At 39.8% G+C, this 27,241-nt stretch overlaps 1 protein-coding gene across 2 annotated transcripts in view; it reads left to right on the top strand.

Annotated features, from left to right (window-relative positions):
• Positions 1-26,861, top strand: part of DOCK10 (dedicator of cytokinesis 10) — a 191,742-nt gene extending 164,881 nt beyond the window's left edge. Inside the window, exons 48-57 of one of the 2 annotated variants that reach the window (XM_084638464.1) lie at positions 328-434; positions 1,645-1,767; positions 3,517-3,630; positions 14,360-14,506; positions 15,933-16,143; positions 19,202-19,392; positions 20,606-20,706; positions 21,023-21,161; positions 23,206-23,281; positions 26,285-26,861. In XM_084638464.1, the coding sequence (XP_084494590.1) occupies positions 328-434; positions 1,645-1,767; positions 3,517-3,630; positions 14,360-14,506; positions 15,933-16,143; positions 19,202-19,392; positions 20,606-20,706; positions 21,023-21,161; positions 23,206-23,281; positions 26,285-26,352 (1,277 nt within the window). In that variant the 3' untranslated portion in view covers positions 26,353-26,861. The remainder of the gene's footprint in view (positions 1-327; positions 435-1,644; positions 1,768-3,516; positions 3,631-14,359; positions 14,507-15,932; positions 16,144-19,201; positions 19,393-20,605; positions 20,707-21,022; positions 21,162-23,205; positions 23,282-26,284) is intronic. The other variant, XM_084638465.1, reaches the window with a different exon arrangement.
• Positions 26,862-27,241: the final 380 nt, after the last annotated feature.

A 27,241-nucleotide genomic window follows, 5' to 3' on the forward strand; every position in this document is an offset into this window, starting at 1 on the left:
TTTATATGGGTTGGCAGAGTGATAGAACACAAGTAGAGTAATGACACGCAGAGGAAAGGAGAAGATTTTTCTGAGATCATTGCCGTATGAATACATATTAGTGTATCTGCCTAGACAAGCGGATTTATGCCACAGAGGGAACTTAGAAGAATGTGTCATAAATTCAATCAGTTCTATTTGTGGCACTCATCACTTCGATTGTAAAAAAATAAACAAGTAATAATCCTAGCTAAATAAAATTGGTTGTCATTTTACAACATCCTATAGCCTTTTAAAATCCATGGTTATACAAGTATTAATTAGTATTGTTATGGCTTGTACGTCAAGGCTTATTTTCCATGGGATGGCCAGCTTTTCTAAATATTACCCCAAACATTAAAGAAGAAGGAGCTATGAAAGAAGATTCTGGAATGCAAGATACTCCATATAACGAGGTTAGCAATGGTAGCATTTAAATAATAGTGTTCTGTATTCTTTTAACTTTATTACTTTAAGGGTTTTTTTTTAACTATTTATTTACTTATGAAGTGTTAACCGGTTTATAAATCCTTGTCATGTAAATTTCTTTCCTAATTCACCTGATGCCGTTACGTCTGTTAAAATTAGCTTTCTGTATAAAACAGTTTTTCTAGAAAGTTAAGAACTATAATGCCTAACTTGAAAACACTGGTACCACCAGAGAGTGGGACAGTCAAAGATAGTTTTGATTACTAAATAAGTTAGAAACGTTTCTTTACTGAATAGTTGGCCAACTGTATGTATTCCATGGCTCTCCCAGTCTTTAAAAGTCTCTGGTTTCTGATATGGATTAAGATCTGAATTATTTGCAATGGCTGTTATTGGTGAGGGAAAAAGAACTTTTCTTTAGTTCTATCCCAAACCTGTAGTGTAGCCTTTGCTAAAAGATACGCATATGTTTCTGGAGGGCAATAACATTTTTATATGATACCTGCGCACAATATAAATGTGATAAACTATATTAAGGGATCACTTTACCCAATGCAGACTCTTTTCACCTTAAATATGACAACTGTTTAACAATGCACAATAAAGCCACAAAAACATCCAATTTAAATAACTGGGGTGGAATTTTAGCTTGGCGGATTGTAAAATACCAGAATTGGAATACGGGGAACCGTGACTAAAACATCCCTCTGCTTCTCCAAAAAAGTGCCAGGGGGTCTTTTTCTGTCTATAAATGTTTTATATCTCATCCATTAACTTGCTAATGGCTCTGATGGAAGAGTGCTAGTGATCCAGTAGGTAGCACCACTTTGTGTATCACCTGTGGGTTCTTCAAATGCCCAAGCACTTACTGAACCAGCCTGGCATTACTTCTCTTGTGGTAGCTTGCAGAAGCATGGCTGCAGATATATGATGGCTGGTGGTTTCTGAAGCTTTAGGAATTTCTTATTTGGGGCATTTTGAATCTTTAAAGTGGTACATAGTCCTACATGAGACTGTAGCAGGTTGCCAAATGATTTTCACCAATTTCTTACTAAACTTCTTATGACTATATTAACCTACTGTATAGAAGAAATCATATTGAAATAAAACAATATATATGTACTGTTGATGTCATCATAATTACCAAATGCTATCAACAAGCAAGTCACCATAGAATTTTTATTTGTGGGATTACAGAATATCCTTGTGAAGCAGCTGGAGTTATGTGTTGAATACCTGTGGAAGTCTGAAAGATATGAACTGATTGCTGGAGTTAACAAGCCTATCATTGCTGTATTTGAGAAACAAAGAGATTTTAAAGTAAGCTGGGTTTCCAATTAAAATGTCTGTCTTAAAAAAACAAAGAGTAGCAGGAAAACACAGACTAGTGTTGTTCTTTAAATTGGCATATTTCAATTTTATTTTAATATTGCTGGAGGGTTTTCTTTCGTCTTTTGATGACTGAGTTAAAAATATCTTGTCTGAAGCCTGTGCAAGGTTATGGAAACCCTGTGAAAATACATTTTCTATGGTTTCTGTAGCTCTGAGATCCCATAGATATAGTTTTCATTATTCAGACCTACGTTAGTAAAATTACCATATACTGTCACCTATGAAGGTAGTGACCAAACATTGTTCCATCTTCATGGCTATTCCATAGCCTACATGAAATGAGTATATTGGCCTTTAGCTCAGTTCCAAGAGAATTGGGGTCCACATCACTATAATGACCGTTGCCCTGACATGCAATGAGCTCAAAAAGTGAGCAGGCTCCTGTGCCTATTTGAAGTTCATTGCAGGATTGCGGTCTAAACAATCCCCTTTTAGGCAGTCAAAGAAGAAAGACTAACTGGATGGGGGGGGGGGAAGTATCTACTCTCTAACCCACAAAACTGATCCCACCAGCTCAGGGTTTGGGTACACTGGTGGGACAGAGGATGGAAACTCACATTGCTATCACCTATGCTTTACCTGTGCCATGAATGGATAAAGGGCTTTGCTTTCAAATCCTGTTCCTTTCATAGGCACTAAAATCACACTTGCAAATTTCTTCGGACAAATGAACCTGTAAAGCTCATTAAAACCATAATATTGTTGCCTGGTGAAATTATATCAAAATTCTAGCTATTTTTTATTTAGATATTTTAGTCTATGTCTAGCATTATATGACCCTTCTAGAGGTCTATTCTTATTTTTACAACCCCTTCGACCAACTGAATAGGAATTCCTATATGCATTTATCAGAGAGTTGATTTGTAGCAGTGAAAATGTTTAGATATACCTAAGCATCAAAATAACCAAAATTACAGGATAAAGGATTTAATTTTGAAATTATTCCATGTTTGCTTTTGTTTTTCTTTCATTTAAAGTAGAAAAGCAATTACTTAATAATAATCCAAGTCATTGATTTCCTTGTTTAAACTGGAAAAAAGTAACAGCATGGGATGTCATTTAGGAAGCATGGCCCCAGTGCAAAACATGGCTTTTACCAGAAGTTCACACTATGATGATAAAGTTATAGAATAACTGAAACTGAGAAGGAGTAAGGACTGTATCCAGCCAAAATACCCTGGAGCTGATTCTGGCTTGCGATGGCGTATAAGGGCAGTAGTGCTCTATCTGATGGTGGGGGTGGTTTGGTGCAAAAGTGGTATAAAGAGACTCCTGATGCCCGCCCCGAGGCTGCCCCTTCTGTGCTGTGTCTCTCAGGATGTGCTCTTAATTCCATTCCATGTCCACTGAATCGCAGTTCAGTAATCAGGATGAGTAGCCTCATCACTGGCCATCCAGATGTGGGGGGACCATCCCATTTCTTTTTCTACACGTTGGGACAGATTTATACTGTAACTCTTTCCTTATGGAGCTATGCAAGAAGGCTACTACCACCCTAAAACTGTGTGGCCAGGAGAAGGCAGGAGTCTTGAAATTGACCTCTTGCAGCTGCTACTGAGAATAAAGAAGGTAGCCACCTCCAAATGACTGGAAATCCTATGGAGGCAAATTTAGCCTGAATAAAGCCTTTAAAAATATAATTTTACATTGCACTTCTTCTGTTTCCTTTTACTTTAGAGACTGTCAGATCTGTACTATGACATCCATCGATCATATCTGAAGGTTGCAGAAGTAGTGAATTCTGAGAAACGTTTGTTCGGGCGATACTATCGTGTTGCTTTTTATGGACAGGTACGTTAGCCTCAGATTTCGTGTGTATGTCCTTGTATCTATAGATATAAAAGTGCACATTTTGGGAAAATCATTCTGGACACACTTTTCTTAAGGAAATTAAACTAGGCAAACACGGTCAACAATGAAACTATGTTGTAATAGTTCATTAAAAAGCCTGGGCTGAGCCCAGAAGTCTTTACTTTACGTCAGTGTAAATTGTTAGAATGGATTTACACTGGTGCGATTGAGAGCAGAATTTGCACCTCAATTTCTAGTCATTCCTTACTCAGGCTAAGCTGATTCTGAAGTCAAGGTTAGTGATGTTTTGTGTGATAAGAATTTAATAAATCCTAGTAATGACCTCAGTATTCAGTCCCATCTTTCTAAGCACCATAAACTAGAGCTGTGAACAGTAGCTAATTTGTTGCGTTTCTTCCTGACTTTCTGACCTTTGCTTTTCAGCCCCTTCTGATTCTATGCAATATGCTATACAGTAGTTTTATGCAATCTACTGTGCTTTAGCCTGTTCAGAGCAATCCCTGTGGCATGAATTTACGCTTTTTCCCACTGGAAACCATTGTGGGAGGCCAGCATGTTCCTTTAAGACATGTTTGGCAACCTTGCAATTTCCATTCCTCTGTAATAATAAGGTGTGTAAACAACAGATTGATATGAATCATTCTGTTTGCTAATTAGTTTTTAATGCTCTTTTCTTCTTTTGGTCTTATTCAAGGCTGTGGTAAGTTCTCTGTTCTCTTGCATGCTTTCTTTAATTCTTCTCACTCATCCTCCCCTGCCCCCGGTACTGTTTACTTAACCTTAACTGTTTGTGCTTTTCACTATTCAATGTGGCAGATTAAATAACATTGCTTCATTCATTGTCACATCTTGCAAACTAATTTTTGTTTGTTTTCCCTGAATCCATTGGCCCTACTGCCAGTGACCTCAGCGAGAGCGTTGCTATTGACTTCATTGGGAGCAGAACTGCACCCCGTGTTTCTTCTGGTGAAATGTTTATTGTAGCTCTAATTTTAAGTGCAAAATTGTGCACTAGGTTTAAGCAGCTACTCAATGGAGTAAAAAGAAAAGGAGTACTTGTGGCACCTTAGAGACTAACCAATTTATTTGAGCATAAGCTTTCGTGAGCTACAGCTCACTTCATCGGATGCATAAAGTGGAAAATGCAGTGAGGATGTTTTATACACACAGACCATGAAAAACTGGGTGTTTATCACTTCAAAAGGTTTTTTCTCCCCTCACCCCACTCTCCTGCTGGTAATAGCTTATCTAAAGTGATCTTATCTATCTATCTTAGATAAGCTATTACCAGCAGGAGAGTGGGGTGAGGGGAGAGAAAACCTTTTGAAGTGATAAACACCCAGTTTTTCATGGTCTGTGTGTATAAAACATCCTCACTGCATTTTCCACTTTATGCATCCGATGAAGTGAGCTGTAGCTCACGAAAGCTTATGCTCAAATAAATTGGTTAGTCTCTAAGGTGCCACAAATACTCCTTTTCTTTTTGCGAATACAGACTAACACGGCTGCTACTCTGAAACCTACTCAATGGAGTATGACTCCTAACTCTCTGCTCAGCTACACAGGACCTACTCCAATTATAGCTGGAACAGTGGCGCTGTACACCTAACGATCCCCTCTGTGAGTCGGGGAGAGGAAGGAGTAGAAGGAAGGGACCAAGAATTGGTCCCTGTTTGCTGGTCAGCGGAACTGGACTCTTCAGGTGCAAGGGGGAAAAGCAAAGTGCAGCCTATAAAGGACTTCCGTGACTTACTTTCCCCCACCTTTCTAAGAAAGAGGGAAGCAGGGGAGCCATTGTGACTCTGAAGTCACAGTTTCTTCCCAAGGCAATTCCTGGGGCAGTGCAACTGCATGCCAGTCTTCAGTAAAGGATGAGCCTTAAGTTTAAAACTAGTCCTGCATGAGTAGCTGAGCTGCGCTCAAACAAACAGGATTAAAATCTCCATTACAATGCAAAAGCTTTTCTGCAGCCAGTGAAACAAGGGCAACTTCATTTAAACAGCCTTAGTGATATAAAGAATATGATTGTTTTGCAAACAAATGCCGCTTGGTTTATACGCTGGAGCATGCTTAATTTAAGCTGTGAACAAACACATGGCTTTAAAATACATTCATGGAATTTTTAGTTTCACTAAGAAGTAAAGAGCTTTCATGTTGTGGGAGGCGAAGTTGGCCTCGATTGTTCCTAACAAAGCCCCAGTGACAAAAGATAGGAGTGTAATGTGAAATTAAAGGTAAGTGCTTTAAAAGAACAATGATGGGTAATAGCATTTACCAGCGGAAATCTGAAGTGCACTTAGTCGGTCAAAGAACATCCCTTGGTTGCAAACAAATATTCTTAGCACCATATTACCAACCGAACATGACAACCTTAGAAATAAGGCCTGATCTGAAAGGGAAAAAATCAATCCATTTCCATTTGTGGCTTTTGCCTGCATACTTTTCCCTCCGAAAAGTATCATTTTTGTAATTCTCTAAACTCCTTTGCCCCACATGCCAATAACGTCCATTTTCATTATACACCTTAGACTTTTTCATCCATTCATTGCCAAGAGTATTTGAAAACCTCAATAATGAAAGGTTATTTTGATCTTCCTTAAATTAATTTAAAACTGTATAGACACATTCTTTTTCCTACTTTAGTCCGGCAGGCAGACTAAGTACCCTTTACATCTAAGTGATACCAAGTCCAAACTTTACAAAATTAGACACCCAAATCCTTATTTAGGCATCTGTTATTTTTCAGAAGTGCTGAGCATCGGCAGCTACTATTGACTTCACTGTTGTATTCACGGTGGAAGTTGTGGCATGTTCAGCATTTCTGAAAATCAAGGACTTTTATTTAAGCACCTCCATATGGATTTGGGTGCCTAGCCTGAGGTTTTAAAATGCTGGACGACAATATCATAGGTATTTAGCCATATAAGCAAAAAGTTCTAACAAAAATATAGTGAAAAAGTAACTTTTCAATAAAACTACAGACGTTTAAATTGATGTAAATTAATGAAAATTGCTCTCTTCAGTATAATATAACTGCGATACAATAGAGTGAAAATCAGCATTTAAAAATTAAATACCTATTCAAAAGTGGCAGAAACATCATAATGCAAAATACTTACTTATCCTCTGAGTAGCAGGAGCATGACGTGCCACATTTGTATTTCTCCCCTGCAACAAAAACTACCCATAGAGGGCAGATTGGATAAAATACTCTTAGAACAGTGCAGCTCCTTGGTGTGTGCATTCTGTCTTGACCCCAAGTGAGGATTTCAGAGGTTCACAGTGAAATTTTAAAATTGCACTATTTTAACCCTGTCTGAACAATGGACAAAAATCACTTTATAGTATTTTCCAGTGTATCTGACAGATTCGCCAGCCATAAAAAATGGGCACAATTCTGATTGCCTCTGGGTGTCAAGATTATAATCAAATCTACAATAACTTTACATGGGAGCTCTGGCTTCTCCGTGGTGCAGACCTCTTAAATGCGCCCCCCGAGTTCTCAAGCGCAGCCATTCTATAGGAGAAAAATCTGCACTGGCATCTGAAAATCCACAGTTCCACCTGCAAGGGCCAAGATTCTACCAGGTGTGTTGGAGGTCTCTGCGGATGGATTCCATTGCTGCTAGAGCCCTCAGGAGAAATTGTAGTGCACATGTGAACCAACAGCTCTGCCATCCTTAGAAGGGGTGAAACTCTGCAGCCCAGTTGGCTGGGGTGGTGATCATGATCAGTGCTCCCTTTTAGGCAGCTAACACCCACAGGAGCTCCACAATGGGATCTCACCAGCCCCTTGGAAGTTCTTGTAAGCCCATACTTTTTGTGCACCTGTGCAAGGGCCAGCTAAAATTTGCGCCCAATACCTGTACCTGCATGTGCAAATCAGCATTGGAAAGGTTAGGTCCCTACTTGCCTTGGAATAATGCAGGTTTTAACAATGCAGAACTGCACATTCTGATTTAGCTGATACAGTTAAGGAAGCCCACTCAATGACCCTTTAAGTCTTTTCATTTAGTCACAGCTGCATAGTACTTGCTACTACTTCAGCACAGCACAACTGTGACTGAGCAATGAGATACCCCAATATTTGTGCCTATTTATTAAAACCTGAGATTTCTGATAAAGCCAATAAAAACTTGGCTTCCCTTCTGCATTTCAGTGACCTATGTTATCTTCACTGAGCTGGTAGTTAGATTACAAAATGAATTCAGATTAATTCGTCTTTCCCAATGCAGCTAGGAATTTCTCTACTTTCAACAATGCACACTGCAAGACACATTTACACATTATCAGGCTTCTGCATCGACTAGAGCATAGAAGCAGTTTATTCCAAGGGGGGCTGTTGGCTCCCCAGTAAGATATAGGACTGGTGAGCAAAGTTTCATTAAGCTGGTTCAGCTTGACTTTGGTTGAATAGATCCCAACGGGTCACAAATGGGGGCTGCTCTTTCTTCCCAAAAGCACTATGAGTTCTGCCAACGGCATTCAGAACTGGTGAGGTGGTGAGACACTATGGCCTTCTGCACCAGCAATGTGCTAATGAGACCCAGCTCAATGTCTCATTTCCAGACAGTGCCATGATTCAGATATCTGAGCACCTGTGCAAGATAAGTGCCTGGATGAATTGTAGCTAGCTCAGACTCAGTATGGACAGATCTTATGTGTTGCTGGTAGGAGAAAAAAAGAAATTCAAGACCATAAGAACAGCTCTGAATTCTCTTACCAATTGTCAAAGTCATATTGATCAATTATCAAGGTCAAGGCCTCAGTGTCCTGTTGTATTTGTTGCTAGTTCTTCACACCCAAAAAAGCCGTGAATGCCTGAAATATTGTCTCCATCTTTGGCTGGTTAGGATACTGTGCCCTTTTCTATCTGATCTGAACCCAGCAATGACAAACCCATGCCTTCATCACCTTCAGGCTATACTACTGCGGTACATTCTGCCTGGAACTGACCATAAAGGCCACACAGAAGGTCATGCCATTCCAGCAAGCAGCAGCCAACCCGCTCTACAGACATCATTCTGTTGCTTCGTGTCCTTAACTGACTTCCCAGCCAGAATAAAAACTTCAGGGTCTTGGTGCTACTCTTCGAAGCCTCACTGGACTGGGGTTTACTCTTCCCTGAGACTCACTTTCAGAGACTGATCAGTTTGGAAACTAAATTTGATGGTGTTCAAGGTATAACTGTTGGGAGCTGAATGCCAAGATTCACAGTGCCAGGGCAACTGTTGAACCCCTTATGTATGAAGATCAGGATGAGCTTGGGCCCTGCCACTTTAGGGGTGTAATCCAAACTATCTTACAATAAAAATGACCCACAATATGCTAGGCACTGTCAGGATCTTCCCTAGGAAACAGGTGAGACCAGCAACCTCATGTACCACAGAAAGTGGTGATGTCAAAGGGGGGAGGGAAAATGTGACTCTTTCAAAAGCTTTTTAAGTTGCATATGTGTGTGGCATCTAGATAACATGGTGATGGGCTCATTACAAACACATCAGATAGATGCTTTACCCATACAGCTGGCTCAACAAGTCATTACGCTTGCCAGAATTATTTACCAGAAACCTCTCCATAAACATTTGCCAGTGGGCTGTTGCAGTTCAGCAGTTCATTTCACACAGCCATCCCAAACTTGCTGTGTGTCCCTTTGTTGTACACTAACTCCATCTTAAACTACAGTATGTCCATTCCATTTCATTCCTTTAAATAGGGGCAGAATTATGGTGTTTAGATCTCAGAATGTAATAAAAAATATATACCACTTAAAGAAGGTGAGGCCCAGATTGTCTCTGGCCCTAACATGTGTGAACAGGATGGGAGGGTGTGAAGAACTTTATGGGGCCCATGAAAGGGCCAGGAAAAATCAGGAAGCCACAGGCAGTGCTCCCCCCATGCACCCATAGAAGCGATGGGCCCATGCTCCTGCACTAGAATGCATTGTTAAGTGGTCTGGGAGTAGTGAGTGGAACAGTCTTTATCACCCAAAGGCACAGCCTCACTCAGAATCTCAAAATTACAGGCTGGTATTTTGTGCTAAAATACTGGATTTGTCCAGCACTTCAGTATTTAATGCTGACTATTATGACTGTTTATTTGTACTGCAGTAGTGCCTATAGCAGAGGTGGGCAAACTATGGCCCGCAGGCCACATCTGGCCTGTGGGACCGTCCTGCCCAACCCCTGAGCTCCTGGCCCCTCCCCTGCAGCCTCCCCTCCCCCGCAGCTACGCCACCACGTGGGCAGCAGGGCTGTGAGCTCCTGCCGCTCTGAGTGGCATGGTAAGGAGGTGGCGGTGCACGTGTGCTGTGGTGAGGGGGTTGGGTAGGGGGTGCCGGGGGGCAGTCAGGGGACAGGGAGCAGGGGCAGTTAGGAGCAGGGGGTTCGGGGGGGGCAGACAGGGGACAAGGAGCAGGGGTGGTTGGATGGGGTGGAGGTTCTGGGGCAGTCAGGGCGTGGGAGTCCCGGGAGGTCTGTCAGGGGGCGGGGGTGTAGATAGGGGTTGGGGGGGCAGTCAGGGAGCAGGGGGGTTGGATAGGGGGTGGGATCCCGGGGAGGGCGGTCTGGGGCAGTCAGGGAACAAGGATCAGGGGGGGTTGGATGGGTCCGGGGTTCTGAGGGGGTAGTCAGGAGGTGGGAAGTGGGATGGGGCGAATAGCGGGCAGGGCCCAGACTGTTTGGGGGCACAGCCTTCCCTACCTGGCCCTCCATATAGTTTCGCACCATGATGTGGCCCTTGGGCCAAAAAGTTTGCCCACTCCTGGCCTATAGGCACCAACCAGATTGGGAGCCCCATTGTGCTAGGCTCTGTACAAATACATAGTGAATCTGTGCCCCAAAGAGCTTATAATCTAAATAGACAAGACAGACGAAGAGTAGGAGGAGAAACAGAGGCAGAGCAGTCTTGCCCAAGGTCACAAACAAATCTGTGGCAGAGCAGGAAGTATTTGAATGGGAAATGTACCCTTCTCCTTTGAAGCTTTGAAGGCTTTGTGTCTTAAAGATGTTCTTAGACCAGTTTAGCAAGGTGCTCAGCATCCTTGAGGTCTGTGGGAGTTGAGACCTTGTAGGAGATACTCAGCATCTGGTAGGATCAGACATTTCCCTTTGCCAAGTTAATGGTCATATTGGGGCAAAGGGACCTGGCCAGAGTGCCCTGTGCTCCATCAATCCTGCCTGGTGCAATGGCCCATGGGGGCCATTTCAGGCAACATAAATTAGAGATGCAGCCTGCTCCCTCAGGTGCACCTGACCTGCCCCACAAGCCAGTGCAGAAAGGAGGTAACATAAGGCCATGCTTCACCATAGCCCAACTCCTTTGAGGTGATATGCTGCACCAGGAATGCACAAAAGGGGAGGTCCTTTTACTTCCTTGAGCTTAGGAGCTATGACAGAGACTCTTCTTTGCATGAGGAAAGAGAAGCTCCTTCAGTTGTCCCCACACTGGATAGCCATTCAACGTCAGTCACAGCCTGGGCCTAAATGAATGAAAGTTTACTGGAAACCAATAACCAGTGTTTGAGAGTTCATTTCCACCATTACATGCAGTTCATCACACTGTCCTTATAAATCAGTAGCAGGCAATATGAAAACAAGATGTTGCTATACATTAATAATGTGACCTCAGCTACTTAATATTTTAAAATCCCTAAACTGGAGGATATTTGATTCCTATACATTTTTTTAATCTGACTCTTAATGGTCTTTGCCAGATTTGTGGCATATGGCAGACAGGATTATTATATGGCTTCCAGAGAATTCCTGCTTCTCATTTGAAGTTTTGTTAGAGACCACGCTTTTAAATAATATTTCTCGCATTAAAGAGTAGAAGAAATCTGTCAGTTATCTTTTTTTACTGAAATGATTAGCACAAGTATCATCTCAAAGTGCTGTATTGCATCAGCACGGCAATCTGACACTTACATGTAAACGCTGTGCTTTAGCTAGCAAAAATGTATAAAGTGCCAGTGACTAAGAGGATATGCTACCTCAGCTCAGAGCAGGATTAATTTCAAAAATATCTTTTTTTAATTCAGTGGTTACATAAAGCAGATGGTTTTCAGTCAGAACAATCTAGATTAGCTTTTTATTGGGGTTGGATAGAATTAATGGAGTTTTCATGTATTTTCACCCAAAGTAATTTTCCATTGACTTCAGTGGGGGTGAGATCAGAAAGCAACTTATGTCCCATCAAAATCAATCACCTGAGTAAGAGTTTACAGGATGTAAGCTCCTCAGGCATGGTTTTGTCCTTCATTTGTCTGGAAACTGCCTTGCATGCCTATGATGTGATTTCAATGATAATAATAATAGGTTAATAATAAGGTTAAATAGGTTACTATTACAATTCTCCTTCTTCATTTGTTTTCAGCAATACCCACAATGTGCTGGGCACTTTCTAATCTTAAAAAAAAATAAAATTAAAAATCACTCCTCTGGAACATTTTACAGTGAAAAGGAGACAAAATAGGCAAAGAATGTGAGAAAGTGTTGGGTTAATTTTTACTAAATGATGTGAAAGAAGAGGGAAATTTCTTTCTGTGTTTTCTGTGTAGAAGAGGGTGATTAAAATTATCATGAATCTAGTTGCTGTCTGTGCCCCTAAGAAATGTGCATGGTATAAGTCAGCTTTTGTAAGCCATAGTGGCAGGTACCATATTTTCTTTTAACAACAAAGTTTTATTTCCTATTCCCAGATTCATAGATTTTAAGGCTGGTAGGTACCATTAGGATCATCTTAGTCTGACTTCCTGTATAGCACACAACTACCTGATGCATCAGAACTAGTTTCCATAAGGGGATCACAACATTTTCTTTTTATTCTATCTCAGAGGCATTCTATAATTAATGATGCTGCACAGTGATATCTACGTTATAGTGTAGCATACGGAAATAGTGCCTCCCTTCATTAGAGGTACTGCGGGCCCACTTTGCTGGAGAAATTGGGAAGATGAGTTATGGCCAGATCCTTCTTTCTCTTCAGCTCTGCTGAAATAAAGATCATTTCCTTTTTCTCTTTCACATGATCTAAAAGAACATTAGCATTTTTAGTTAATTTATTTTTACAAAGCTGTAACTGTCTTATGTCATTTTGTAATGATAGGCCCTGCAGATAATTAACAATTAATCTTTTTTTCTCTGTTTTTTTCTCCTGGCGCCAAGGTTGAAATGCGATCAGGTGTAAAAATACTACTTTTTCGCTGGGGCTTTCCAAGGTTCCACCCGTAGGAATTAGACCCCCCCCAACTCCCAGTAACTTTCAGTGGGAGTTCAGTGCCTTACTCCCATAGGCGTCTTTGAAAGTCCCAGACTGTATTTGCGCTCTTCTGCCTTCCAGTAGGTCTTACAGATGGGACTTTTCCTCTGATGCTTACTAAGGAATATTACAACTTCAGGCATCTTTCCCACAATATGTTAGGGCTAAAGGGTTTTATTTGTATGTCTTTTACTGTCCTTTTTACCCTTATCATTCTGACTTGCTGCCTGTATTGTAGCTGCTGACCTTTACTGACGATCTCCTCTGACATCCAAGCTAAATGAGTTATTTTCCATTGACAAGCAAGGGGGCATTGTTTGGGTATATGCTGCAATATTTGCATTGCCAAAAGTCCAGCAACAGAGTATGCAACCCATCCAGCTTATGCCCCCGGCTCCTTGCAAGGGTGAGCACCACAGGTCAGGATTTAGCCCTATTTGTATTTTACATTTTACACTCGGATACTAAATAAAAAGCTGGTTTTCCCACTGAAGTATAAGATCATTGTCAGTGGTAAAGTCCAATTATTGTTAATGGGTGTGGTACATGTGACCTGTTTCATTCAGCCAGGAAAGATTTTATCCTAAACTGTCAGTATACGCCAGTTATGTATGTTTTATTTGCATATGGTGTATTTTATATATTAATTTTCTGAGGTCAACATTTCTTACGGAAACTGGCAGGTTCTTGTTTTGTTCTTCAACAGACCTTTTATTAATACACTGCCAGCTACGTCCAATGTTGTAAGTACATGGCTTTGCAAAGACTGTGCAGCAGTCTTTTTGTAAAAGTCAACAGTCTGTGCAATTTTATCTTTTCCAGTGTAAATAAGATGTTACATTGTCTTAGAAGATATCACAATGTATTATTGGTTTTTTCAAGATTACAGCAGAATACTCTATTTAAATGAACTAAGATACAGATCAGTTCATTTGTTGTTCCCACACAGTTGTTGTGCATGGCATCCTAACAAGATAGTTTTACACCCAATGAATTTTATGCTCTTATTGCTTGAAAGATTTGTTGTGTGAAGAGAGAACAGTATTTCATGTAAATCCATGAGCCATTACTAATTTGGTCATCTGTAATTTATAACTAGAATGTACCACTAGATGGCAGTCTCTCCACATAGGCAAATAAAAGCATGCATTATACACAAATCCTCTGATATCCAATGTTGTTTACATTGTATTTCACAATAGTTGTCTTGTCCAGCTGATTAAAATTTAGACGTATGTTCTGTCTAATGTCGAAATTTGTGTAATGTGTTAGGTTCCTTCATCAACCACATGCTGTAGCACTCAGAAAAACCAATCAATGACTCCAATATCTAAACAATTGGATACATTAAACCTTATGTCACAGTAAACATGTATGTGTTATTTTCTGTTTACACTTAGTTTGCCAGATCTGTTACACTGAGTGATCTTTTCTGTTTGTTTTTGAACAGGGGTTTTTTGAAGAAGAGGAAGGTAAAGAATATATCTATAAAGAACCCAAGTTAACAGGGCTGTCTGAGATCTCGCAGAGACTGCTAAAACTTTATGCAGATAAGTTTGGAGCAGACAATGTGAAGATGATACAAGATTCCAACAAGGTATGGGAGAAATGCTGCCCTTAGATGCATGTTCTTTCAAAAACACATGCTGCACTTCTGTGAATTGGTTTGGTAATTGGTGAAAAACCTGTTCCTTTCATTCAAAATATTATGGGCTGGATTGTGGAGTTACCACAAGCCCTGAGTAAGAGGCAGCACTTAGTGGCAGTGATGCAGGAGCAGAGTTACAGTCTGGTCCTGGTTCCCTCTTAATCCAGGGGTATATTAAGCAGTGGAAGCCTTTTACCTGGCACTGCTTAGTCTACCTTCTGCAATGGTTCCACTGTACTTGCTGGTACATTAGGGGGATAGTAAGAGCTCCACCCCCTTCCCATCCCAACCTTCTCAGATCCGGGGTTGGGGGGCAAAGGTAGGAATAAAACCCCATGTGGGTGGCTCTCCTACTCTAAGACTATACTTACACTGTGAGCTGGGGTGTGACTTGTCCCCCGTCCCTCCTTGGGTACATATACTCATTCTAGCTCTCATCAAGCTAGCAGGAGTACAAATAGCAGTGTAGCTGCAGTAGCATGGCTGGCAGCAGCTGAGTACAATCCCACCTGAAACTGGTGGCTTCAAAGCCTGAGCTCCAGCCCAAACCACCACATCCACACTGCTGTTTTTAGCGCTGCAGCTCAAGCCCCACTAACATGGGTTTGTCTACCGGGTCTGGGTGGCTTGCTCCCAGCTGCAATGTAGACATATCCCAACTATGACTCATGATGTAGGCAGTCCATTGAGGGGAGTAATGAGTCACATGCCCCCTTCTTCCCTGCATGGGTGAGTGCCATGGGTCAGTATTTAGCCCTATTATTTTATATTCAACACCCATATACTAAATAAAAAGCTAGTTTTCCCACTGAAGTATAAGATCACATAACCACACTTTACTCTACACCACACTGGCATTCTCGCTGTAAGGCTGTTCTGGGAGCCAAAGATTTAACACTGTTGTGATACCATAAATGTTTCCAAGAAGGTGTTTCTAATGGATATGAGCAAAGTACGGAACTAGTATGCACGAGTTTTATAACAAAAATGAGCCATGCCTTCTAGCAGGGCCTAGGGACTACATTGTAATCACAAATGTGATCACAATGTACATCACAAATATGTATTACCATTGCAAGGCAGAAATTGGCTATTTTCTTTCTAATTCATTCAACCCAGATCCAACGTTGCCATTGAACTGTACTCAAAACTCCCATTGACTTCAACTGAAAAACATGCCCCACAGTCAGTGATCTAAATGTTAATGTATGTGTCCAACATTACCTTTAAAAATCATGAACTGTGTTTACACAAATATCAATAAAACCACAGTGGGTAAAAACAGCAAGCCTGTAAACAACACTCAGAGATTGTATTAATAGTAATACTAAGTATCAGATACATTGTTTCATCATGTGTAACAATGTTAACACAGGTCAACCCCAAAGAGTTGGATCCAAAATACGCCTATATCCAGGTCACATATGTCACGCCTTTCTTTGACGAGAAGGAGGCTGATGACAGGAAGACCGACTTTGAAATGCATCACAACATCAACCATTTTGTATTTGAAACGCCTTTCACGCTGTCAGGAAAAAAACACGGAGGGGTAGAAGAGCAATGCAAGAGACGCACAATCCTGACAAGTATGTTGCTGCCTTTTTTCTGTTAAGAGTTCTGACTATAAGAAAAAAATTGCATATGATTTCAAAGGCAATGCTGCTCAAAAATCAGTGAGCATAATATGGTCCACAATCTGTTGTTTGCCGACAGTTTTGTGTCAAGTGAGCAATAATCATTTGACTGTGTCCGTATTTCTGTGCATAGTCTTTAATATGCCCAAATTGCACACATTATACGATTTTGCAGACAATTAAATAACAGAAGAAAAATGATCTGTTTGTAGAATAATCAGCTGACATTATTCTTCCTTGTTACTCTCCTCTCACTCACCCCACTTTCTCAGTAAAGTTACTCCTGATTTATACCAGTTTAGTGAAATCAGAATCCTCATTCTTTATTCTTCTTAGCTTGCATAGACTAAAGATAAACCAGAGTGGACCTTGCAAGATTTACCTGTTTGGAAAAATAAACCACTTCAGATATGAGTATTTGTTAAAAATTAAAACATGATACCAGGTTTACAGAAGGCTACTATATAATATATAATAACTATATAAAAAGCATAACCCCATATATCTTATGTCTTGTCAGTGAGAGATATGCCCAGAAATCCCTGTGTTCTAAGACAGGAAGGTACCCTTTTGCAAGAAGTATTGCAGGCACCAGTTTCCATTGAATCAGATTAAACTGTGGTGCTGAACAGAAAATGTTCAGCTTTTTGTCATGATTGAAATCTCATCTTAAAGAAAAGTGATAAACATCCACGAAATTACTGCTAAAACTTGACATATCTGAAATTTTGGATGAGTGTACAAGAAACTGTCTGAAATGCACTTGATGAGCTTTGTTCTCACAAGTAGAAATTAATACAGAGGCTGACATTCACGGAAAGACTTCAAAATGACAGAAAATTTAGAGCCCATCTGACTTCAGGATATATAATCTCCCCAAAGGGCCAAATGGGAAAAGCTGCCTGCAGCACAGACTTAGTCACCTAAATGTTTTGTGGAGTCAAGGTTGAAAAATACCTGGTATCTGGAGGCATCTCTTTTATGATACAGCTACAAGGGTGAGGGGATGAAGCACAGAGAACAATGGCTGTTGTTTAGTATCTGAGCAGTACTAAGTTCTTTGATGTTGACTTTGGGGTGGGGAGGGAATAGTACTGTTGAACTGAAAGTGCGTGTATTACGGTGTTAGGGTATTAGCCTACTGGTGTGTAAACTTTTAATCAGTAGATAGGGTTGTTTGATCAGCTCCCCAATTTCCTTAGCCCTGCTGCCTGGCCAGATCTGCTCCAAAGCATGCACTCAGCCTCCATCCTTTGCTTTATGTACTGGGCTGGAACCTTACGTCTCTCTCCAGCTTCACTACCACTTGTCCATTGCTCGCCCCACATCCACCCTCCCATCCACTGTCTCATCCCACTGCCTCAATACATTAGATTTTACATGGATAAAATGGATACATTTTAGAAGTTTTTACATTTATAGAAATTATACACATAAAAATGAAGCATTTATTGTTTACAAGAGAACTGGATGTAACACTGGAAAGAGGAGCAGCTGTGGGGGTTGAGGCAGCAACTGATGTGCATTGGGGAAAGAACACTGGACACTCAGAGCAAGTGTAACCCACTGGTCAGGTTATACCTGCCTCTGGAAATTCCCACTGCGTGCATCTGATGAAGCGGGTATTCACCCACGAAAGCTCATGCTCCAATACCTCTGTTAGTCTATAAGGTGCCACAGGACTCTTTGCCACTGGTCAGTGTGTATTACAGGTGCCCAGTCTACAAAGGATATGAGTCTTTTGCAGCCCCACCTACAGAGCCGTGGCTCTTTAGCTCCAGCGGTAGCAGCTCATGCTTTTAGCTCTGGAGGTCCGTCGTTCAACCTCCAGTGTGTGGGCCAAGATGGCAGCCATCACGTACATTGGGCCTTGTCCAGGGTTCCAACTGATCGGTAACTGATGCTCACCATTGGGTTACATGGGGCTGAGGAGGCTTCCTAACGTATGCAGAAGAACCAGAAAGGAGCCTTAGGACAGGCAAATTTTTCTGCCAAACTTCCCAAGGTCCAGGAGACAAACTCGCTGAGTCACTTTGCTGGCTGAGCTGTAAGGAAGTACGTTGGATAGAGCTGGTTAGAAATTATCTAAACTGTTCCTGGAAAGGGGCTGGTTTTCAAGAATTTCCCATTTTGGAAAAGGTTTTGGGGAAAAAAAAGTTTTGAAATTGTCAAATTATCCTGTTATGATATTTTCAAAATGAAAAAGTTCTCTTTTTCATGTTGAATTTTTTTGTTTCAAAATGTAAGTTAACGTATAGTTCATAAAAAAGATTTAAAACGGTCAAAATCCAAAGAAAACATTTTGAAATTTATCTTTTTTTAATTTTCAATTAACCAAATATTTTTTTTCAGATTTTCGATTCATGAAAATGTTTGAGATTTTGACTTTTCATCCGAATTTGGGACACGAAAAAAATTTGAAATTCAAAAATTCTCACAGGATGATTTCCTTCCCAGCTCTTGCTTTTGATGAGGCATGTCCTCCCTGTCTGCTTCTCTTTGTGAATATGACAACAGTCATGTCGGATAATTACTGTTTCATGATTGATTTGTTACAATTAGCAAATTTAGGAGATCTAAGCCTCAGCTAAGCAAAGGGTTTAAGTTCATGCCTGTCTTTCATTATGTGAGTAGTCTTTTTGATTTTAGGGAACTGCTGAAGTGCCTAAAGTTAAACACAGGCTTATGAATCAGGGCCCTAACACAGAATAAGAAAGGTGTGAATTTTAAAATCTGTGAGTTTTGAGAGTCATGTGCTGTCAGGGTCTGACAAATATATGAGACAAATAGTGCTAGATCAAAATGGAACCAGAAATGACTGCATCAAAATGTCTGTTTAGACCTGCTGAGCCAATCCTGTACATGTATTAATTTTCCTGGACCACAAAGGTGTTTATAAAATGGAAAAAATGAGTGCAGTCTAAACTGTGAACCCACTAGCATTGCTTCCAAAATTACCAGCTTCTGGGAGCGGAATCTCTTTGACTGTTTTACATTTGTTTTTGAGCAGCCAGTCATTTCTTTCCATACGTGAAGAAGCGTATTCAAGTCATAAGCCAAACAAGTACAGAACTGAACCCCATTGAAGTAGCTATTGATGAGATGTCCAGAAAGGTTTCAGAACTTAAACAGCTTTGCACAATGGAAGAAGTGGACATGATTAGACTGCAACTCAAACTTCAAGGAAGTGTCAGCGTCAAGGTAACAATGGCTCAGTTTTATGTTTACGTACCAACCACCTTTTTTATTTGGGTCTTTGCAACTTGTGGAGCATATTTAATCTGTTTTACTCCAGGGTATTCGAGTCTTGTTCCAGTGCCCATTGAAATCAGTGGAAAGACTCCTATCAACTTTAATAGGTGTTGGATTGATGCCTGGCAGTGTTGCTATAATTAAGTCTGTTAGGGTATATTGACATTGCAATAAAAGAGTCCTGGCTGCAGCTGACCCGGGTCAGCTGGCTCAGGCTTGCAGGGATCAGGCTGCAGAGCGAAAAATTGCAGTGTAGATGTTCAGGCTCAGGCTGGAGCCCGGGCTCTGAAACCCTGAGAGAGTGGAGGGTTTTTTTAGCCTGGCAGCCAGAGCCCCACAAGCCCAAGTCAATTAACCTGGGCTCTGAGACTTGGTGCCATGGTATTTTTCTTGCCGTGTAGACATACCCTTAGTGTTCCTCTAATAAATGTTAAACTCTTTCTAACCTGAACAGCCTGACCATATTAAACTAAAGCCTGGTACTCAAATGAGCATTCAGATACTTTTTTAATGAGAACCTTGTACAGGTCAGTTTAATGATTTCTTATGTAGAAAAACTGGGATTAGAGAGAAGAACATATTTGGCCCTTGTGATTCAGTGTGATTTGTTTTTCGACTACATTAGCTAATGTCCAGTGCACCGTTTGCATATGAAACTTTCTAAGATATTCATCTATCTGGCACATGGGCCCAGATCCTCAGTTGGTGTAAATCAGCACAGCTCCTTTCCTTTCAATAGACCTATTCCAGTTTACACCTGCTAGGGATCTGACGTACAGTCTAATTTTGGTATTTTTGTTAAATTGAAATACCTACCATATTTGTATTTGGAAAATGGCACCTCGGAAGATTAACAGTTTCTCTTAAGTCATTGATTCAGAACAAATGTGTAGAAGATAAATACCGATGTGTTTAGCTTCAGTTGGGAAATGCTTTTGGCACTTTCCTGAATGCAGCTTTATGCTAGGCAGAATGTCTTCAAGATGCAGAATACGGAACAAAATCTCTATTCATATTCACCCTGTACTATCCATTTGAAGTCAGTGTCATTTCACTCACTGTAAGCACAGAAATTGACCCTGAGCCTTAAACAATGAGAATTATAAATTACAGTCAAAGTGTACTGTTCTGCTCCCTAATCCAGGTGCTTTTCCCCCAACAGGTAAATGCAGGACCAATGGCATACGCCCGAGCTTTTCTTGAAGAAACAAATGCTAAGAAATATCCTGATAACCAAGTCAAACTTCTGAAGGAAATCTTCAGGTAAACATACTGGTTTTAAAGTAAACATTAGACTTTGTTTGGCCAGTACAAACAGATGAGAAACATTCAGTGATATGACATGAAATTAGACAGAATGTTTTATGTAGGACTAGATAAAGCCACGCCTTGCAATTCGTTCTTGCGTAAAATTTCTCTTGACATCTGTGTAAATCACATTGGCCTGAGTACTCCTAGGGATTTATAACTGAGTGCCATAATTTGCCCCAACTAGTATATAACTTTAAGTTGGGGGCATAATATTTTTTCACTGGAGTTTTTTGTACAGATGTTCTTTGGTGTATGTTTGTGCTTGTAGGCAGTTTGCAGAAGCATGCGGGCATGCTCTTGAAGTTAACAAACGCCTTATTAAAGAGGACCAGTTAGAATATCAAGAAGAAATGAAGTCTCATTATAAGGATATGCTCAGCGAGCTCTCTGAAGTCATGAATGAACAGGTCAGATGTTCTATTTTAACTTTTGCTGGTGGGGATGGAGGTGGCTATTTGTTTCCTCTGATGAATGAATACAATTAACTTCAGGGTTAGTACAATTAACCACAAGTAAAATACTAATAATGCAGACTGCAACCAAGAACAATGCAACAATTATTGTGCAAACTTATTTGTGCAGTTTGACCAATGCCACTCAATCCTGACCTGTATAATTCCTGCTATATTATGTGTAAAGCTCACTAACATCCACCAACATAACTAAACTGCCTTTTATTCACACCTTTTGTTATTTTGGTGCAGTGATTGGGTGTGGACTCTTTTACTTTAAATTAAGAGTGTCTTGTTTTGATTTAGGTCAAGTAATAATTTATCTACAATAAGAGATTCCACACAGAAACTGAAACGAAAATAACAAAAAGGGTGAATTAAAACCAATTTAGTTACTTTGGTGCATGTTAGTATGTAAACAGCTCTAAATTGCACCTGGAATGTTTTCACACATGAACAGGTAATTGTACGTGAAAAGTGGCTAACTGCACATATAAGTACCATTTGTATGCAGAGTTGCCCAGTGTACATAACTATCAGTGTCATAATTACTGGTATCTAACAAGGATATTTAATGAACACCCCCTAGACCCCATGGCAGCTAATTTATATTATATATCTTCACGGGTAAGGTGAATGATAACTACAGCTTGTTGAATAATATAAGAAGTGACTCATAAATGTATTTGCAAATAAACATGGCAAGTTTGCTTCACTGTCATTGCGCCACATTCTCATGTGGTGCAAATCGATGTAGCTCTGTTAAAGTAAATGGAAATATGCTTATTTCCACCAGCTGGGAATCTGTTCCATTATTTGCTATGATTTGTCATCTCAGGATTCTGATTACCACTAGTTTATTTGTGAAAATGTTTGTTGAACTCCAAACATTTCATACATTTTATCATATTCTTCAAGAAAGTCATCCAAAAGTTTTGTGTTAAATTTAGAAGTGTTGAATGTGTCATTTTTTGCTCATGGGTCTCCTGTTTAAATAGTTTTAATCGTCCAATCACTCATCAGAAACAATTAACATGTGACTTAGTTGAACAAATTAGGCACCACAAATAATGAAAAATGAATAGGCAAAATGAACAAGTTACTAGTAGTCCACAAACTGAAATTTGCATAAGATATTCAGTGAATACTTTTCAAATACAAATATGAACCTGAATATCATTTAGCTGTACGTTTTTTCAGTGCAGGAAAATATTGATAGATTAGTACATAATTACTTGTACATAACAAGGCTTTTATTTTTCCAAGGGGTTTAGTAACACCAAAGCCTGTGAGAGCAAAAGCCCAGATAGTTGGTAATTTCCTCAATACCAAGGTGTTTTGAAAATCTCTGTTAAAAAACTAACTAAAAAATATGTGTCTTCCTACCGCCATCTTGTTCCAGCTTCCTTTCCTGCCAGGCAGGTTTCAAAAAGAAAGACCTTTTGCAGCTTTCAATATTTTTCTCCCTGCCAGTTGACCAGTGTCTTTGGAAACCATTGTATCATATTCTCACCAGTGTGAAAAGAATATTTATGGGCACAAAACACCAATTCTCTGGAAAGTTCTTCATACTCTAGTTGCTGTGTTCCGTTAATAGATCTCTGAGAATTTTTTTTTTTTTTGCTGTTGCAGAAATATAATTAAGGGCAAAAGAACACCAAATATTTTGCTTTCTGAAAATCTAGCAATAAAACAGGATTTTTTTTCCAGCTTTCCAAGCAATATGATTTTTTTGCACAGCTCGAGCCCTCTTGCTTCCCTACTTCTGAGCAGAGAGCACCATCACCATACATTTTACACACTCTAAATTGCAGCTGAAATATTTATTTCACAGTGGGAAACATCGAGGCACTATCATAATGGTACCATGTTCTCTACAATGACATTATGGTCTGGTGTGTTGCTCATTGTTATATTTGAGGCTGTTTTGATAGCACACCCACTGACAGTGACTCTCTCATTACATAGTCTCTTCTCTCTCTTTTTTTTTTTCTGGCAGCTCTGTCATGGTCCATGCTTATACAGCTTCTCTTCTTCCCTGTCTAACATTTCCCTCAATACTGTAGACAAAAGTGGTATGTTTATTTTTCTTATGTCTATACTTTCCTTTGGTGTCACGTGCTTTCACTTGCTGATTTTCTGTTTTACCTACATTTTACGTCCATTTAAGTGTCATGTCTAACTCTTGTTGAACCCAGTGAGGGGTTGGGATGGGAGACATGATACATGTGCAGTCTGAGTTCATGAACAACCTTGGCACTAATGATTCCTGCACTGTTAGGATCATGGAGCTTAGCAGAAGGTGATATCCTCAGTCTTTGGTGGGGAAGTGCATTGTCCATGATACGGCATGGTAACCTGCTAATACCAAATGGTTGGAGAAGGATCACTTTCTGCCATCGTTGCCATAAGGCAAGTTCTGCAATGATGGCAGTGATGGCTGGAGGAGGGGGTCAGGAACACACATCTTAGGAACTGCCCAGAAAAAAAAAAAAACAGGTGTAAGAGCAGCATTGTTTTGTCTGTGGCACAGGCTGTGGGAGCTCATGCACAGACAGTAAGTGTGAGTCCTGGGGAAAAGGATGGCAGCTGTCTCACCACAACCCCGGACAGAAGAGGAAGCACTGTGTTTGTGTATGAAGGTGATTTGGAATTCCAGGGTGGGGAGGGGTATTGGTGGAAAGGGATCTCAGAATCCTTCTGTACTTACTTTCTCTAGAAGCCAGGAGTAATGAGGAATAATGTTTGCCAAATGCCTGAGAAGTACCTTTGCAAAAGGAAAGGGGAAGGAGAAAACTTTTGAGTTGCCAAGGGGACAAAATATTGCAATAAACACCTCTTTTTGCCCTCTGTGTACTTGTTCTGCCTGTGTTGTTTAATCTTTACATAAATGTTTATTTTATTTCTAATAGTTAAAGATAATAGCCCAGTTCTACCTTGAGACATAAGTTCACAGCTCTTATTGGCTCCAGGGAGTATGTGAGGTAGAATTGGGACCAATGATTATACAGACATGTATGCAGAGGTACTGTTAACTGGTGTTAGGCAAAACATTCAGATTTAAGAAACCTATTCTGTTTAAATACTCCATTGCATTCTTGTGACGCCAAACACAACATCTTTGTGCTACTTCATGAGAACCAGGAATGTAAGCTAAAACTGACCTATTTTCATTATTGATGCTGAGTAAAATAGAAAAAGTAAACACAATCAACATAAATGATAAATAGCAAAATAGGCTTCTAGGGCCACATTTTCAGGTGCAATAGGAAAGTCATGCAAAATGCACAATCACTAGTATGTACAAAATCTGTCTTTGCATTTATGAATTGTGTGTGCTGAAGTCTGGGTTTGGATGCATAGTAACCCACGTTGCAGACCCAAACACCCGTTTGCATGCATAGATGTAGGATTTCATTTGTGTAATGAGTGCAAACTCAGGGCCAGATTCTGCCACCCTTATTTCCATTAAGTAGTATCTTACTCCCTGAATAACTGAGGTCTATGGGTCTACTTGAAGAAGAAAGTACTAGTCAGTGTAAGAGTTTCAGAATCCGGCCCCCTTTTTGCAGTGCTTTCCTATTGTACGTACGGATTTGTCCTTTACAATCCTTTCAGATGTAATAATCTTCAGTGTAACAGAGGTAAGGGTTTGTCTTTTTTTTTCTTTTTTTTTTTTTTTGTAAATGTGACTGTTATGTCCAGATTGTCTCTTTAAATTTTTCTAAGCCTAAGTAATCACTATATGCTGGAGAATGCATATTTCATGAGCTCCAGGACAAGAGAAAATTCTTTTCAGTCACTCTTGTCCCCAAGATCAGTATTCATCAGGAACTCTGATGGTAGCTAATTCCCAAGTAACAAATAAAGTCACAAGAAGGAGTTTAGGAGAAATTCTAACTTCTTTAGCACAATTACTGCCAATATCTTTGTTTTAAATTCAGACTTGCTAAAGAAGTGTTGGCAAAGACAAGAAACACTGGTGATTCCTAGTGGCTTGAGCACTGGCCTGGGACTCAGGAGACCTGGGTCCTATTCTCAGCTTTGCCACCAAGTGACCTTGGGCAGGTCATTAAAATGGGGTTAATGATATTGACTTCCTTTGTAAAGCATTTCTATATCTATGAATGAAAAGCAGCACATAAGAACTAGGTGGTGTTGTTATCCTCAAAGAGCATCATTAAAGCATTGTTATATTCTATTATCCACTATTGCCAACTGCAACATGTTGTGAGACAATGATAATGATGTTATTTCTGGAAATGTTTCACTTCTTCATGTAGTCTTCCTTGAGAGAAGAAAAGCTCTCCATCTATTATTATAATAAATGGCAAAAGTAAATGTTACTGGGACTAAAGGAAACTTTTTCTAGCAGTTGTATATATCTTTATCACAGCTGACAGTGACATGTGGCAGGGGGAAGCATTTTTTGCTGTTGAGTTTCTCTCTGACGCATCTAGGTCTAATTGTCTATGTGCCTTACCCTACATACCCTTCCTAATGCAAGGGAGGCTTGCCGAGGGGAGTAAAATTGTGCAGGCTCTATTACTGGCCTTGATCCTGCTATCAGGCAGATCCTTGCAACTGCCTGCATCCCCATGCAAATCAGTGGGGTTCTGTATGGGCACAGTGGTCCTACAAGGGTCTGATCGCAGGATTGGGGTGTGCATATGCAACATTACAAGTGGTCAAATAGAGGTAAGTCTAATGAGTTTATAAATTGTAGGTGACTACTCAATTTGGGATTACTTGACGGTATTGTTGAAAAAACATGGTTTAGGGAAGTATGCAGTACGTTGATTGACAGAATGTTGAGGATTCCAACCAGGGGCCCGATTCTGCTGCCTTAATTCCGGAAACCCTCTTAATGAGAGAGTAATAACTGCAGGATTGGGTCTCCAAATGAAGTTAATTTTTTGAACTACAAGTTTCCTTTATCAAGCATCTAAAATAAATAATGCATTATTTAATAAACCAAAAATATAAGATAATTGAAAACAGTAAAAATTGTTGAAATAAATACTCAGTGGGTTCATTTTGTTTTCATCTGTTTCTTTAAAAAAAATTTTAATAAAAAGATTATGCACAAGGAGGATCCAGCAAAGCCACAAGGAATGGAACGAACCTATTCACGAACCTTCAGTAGAACAAACACAGCCCTGCAAGAGCAGTGAAACCAAATCCTGACATTTGACTGAAACATCTGTGACTTTTTGCATACCTCTGGAGGACATATTTTTTTTAATGTAAAGTGATCATGAACAATACCATGAAAATGGATTGTGCGGTATGGTTTTAATTTATTGGGAGTCTTCACAGTGATAATATTTTTTAAAACTGCTAGCTTGATTTTTTTTGTCCAACCTTGTATTTGTACATTTCCTATCTTTTTTTGTTTGTTTGTTTGTTTGTTTGTTATTGAGAAGTCTTTATTAAGCGAGGCTGAATATGAAATTTCCATTGAACGTTTAGCTCCACAGCAAGCCCTAAGTTTGCTGTAAATGATAATATATCTAATACTGAGTCCTAGTATACATATATTTTAAAGGTCAAAAGTGGGTGTTTTATAACATTTAAGTATGTCACAATTGTAAATAGAGGATGTGTAAAATATGTCATTTTTACGAAATTTAAAAGACTATCTTTTTAGTTAATAATAAGTGTACTAAAATATGAATAACTTTTCAGATACAATTATATTAAAATATTTGTGTATGTGTACAAAAAATGGCTATAAAGATTTCTCTTTGAAGACAGTTCATTGGTTTATAGAATTAGAGAATCATAGAAATGTAGGAGGGAAAGTCTCCTGGACTAAGTATCTACAGCATCTCTGACAGGTGTTTGTCCAACCTGGTCTCAAAAACCTCGAATGATGGAGATTCTAAAACCTACCTTGGTCATTTGCTCCAGTGCTTAATCACCTTACAGTTAGGAAGTTTTTCCTAATGTCTAACCTAAATCTCCATTGCTTCAATTTAAGCCCATTACTACTTGTCCTATCCTCAGCAGATAACAAGAACAATGTATCACCC

Source organism: Lepidochelys olivacea (assembly GCF_965140295.1).
Source record: "Lepidochelys olivacea isolate rLepOli2 genome assembly, chromosome: 9".
NCBI classification, from domain to species: domain Eukaryota; kingdom Metazoa; phylum Chordata; order Testudines; family Cheloniidae; genus Lepidochelys; species Lepidochelys olivacea.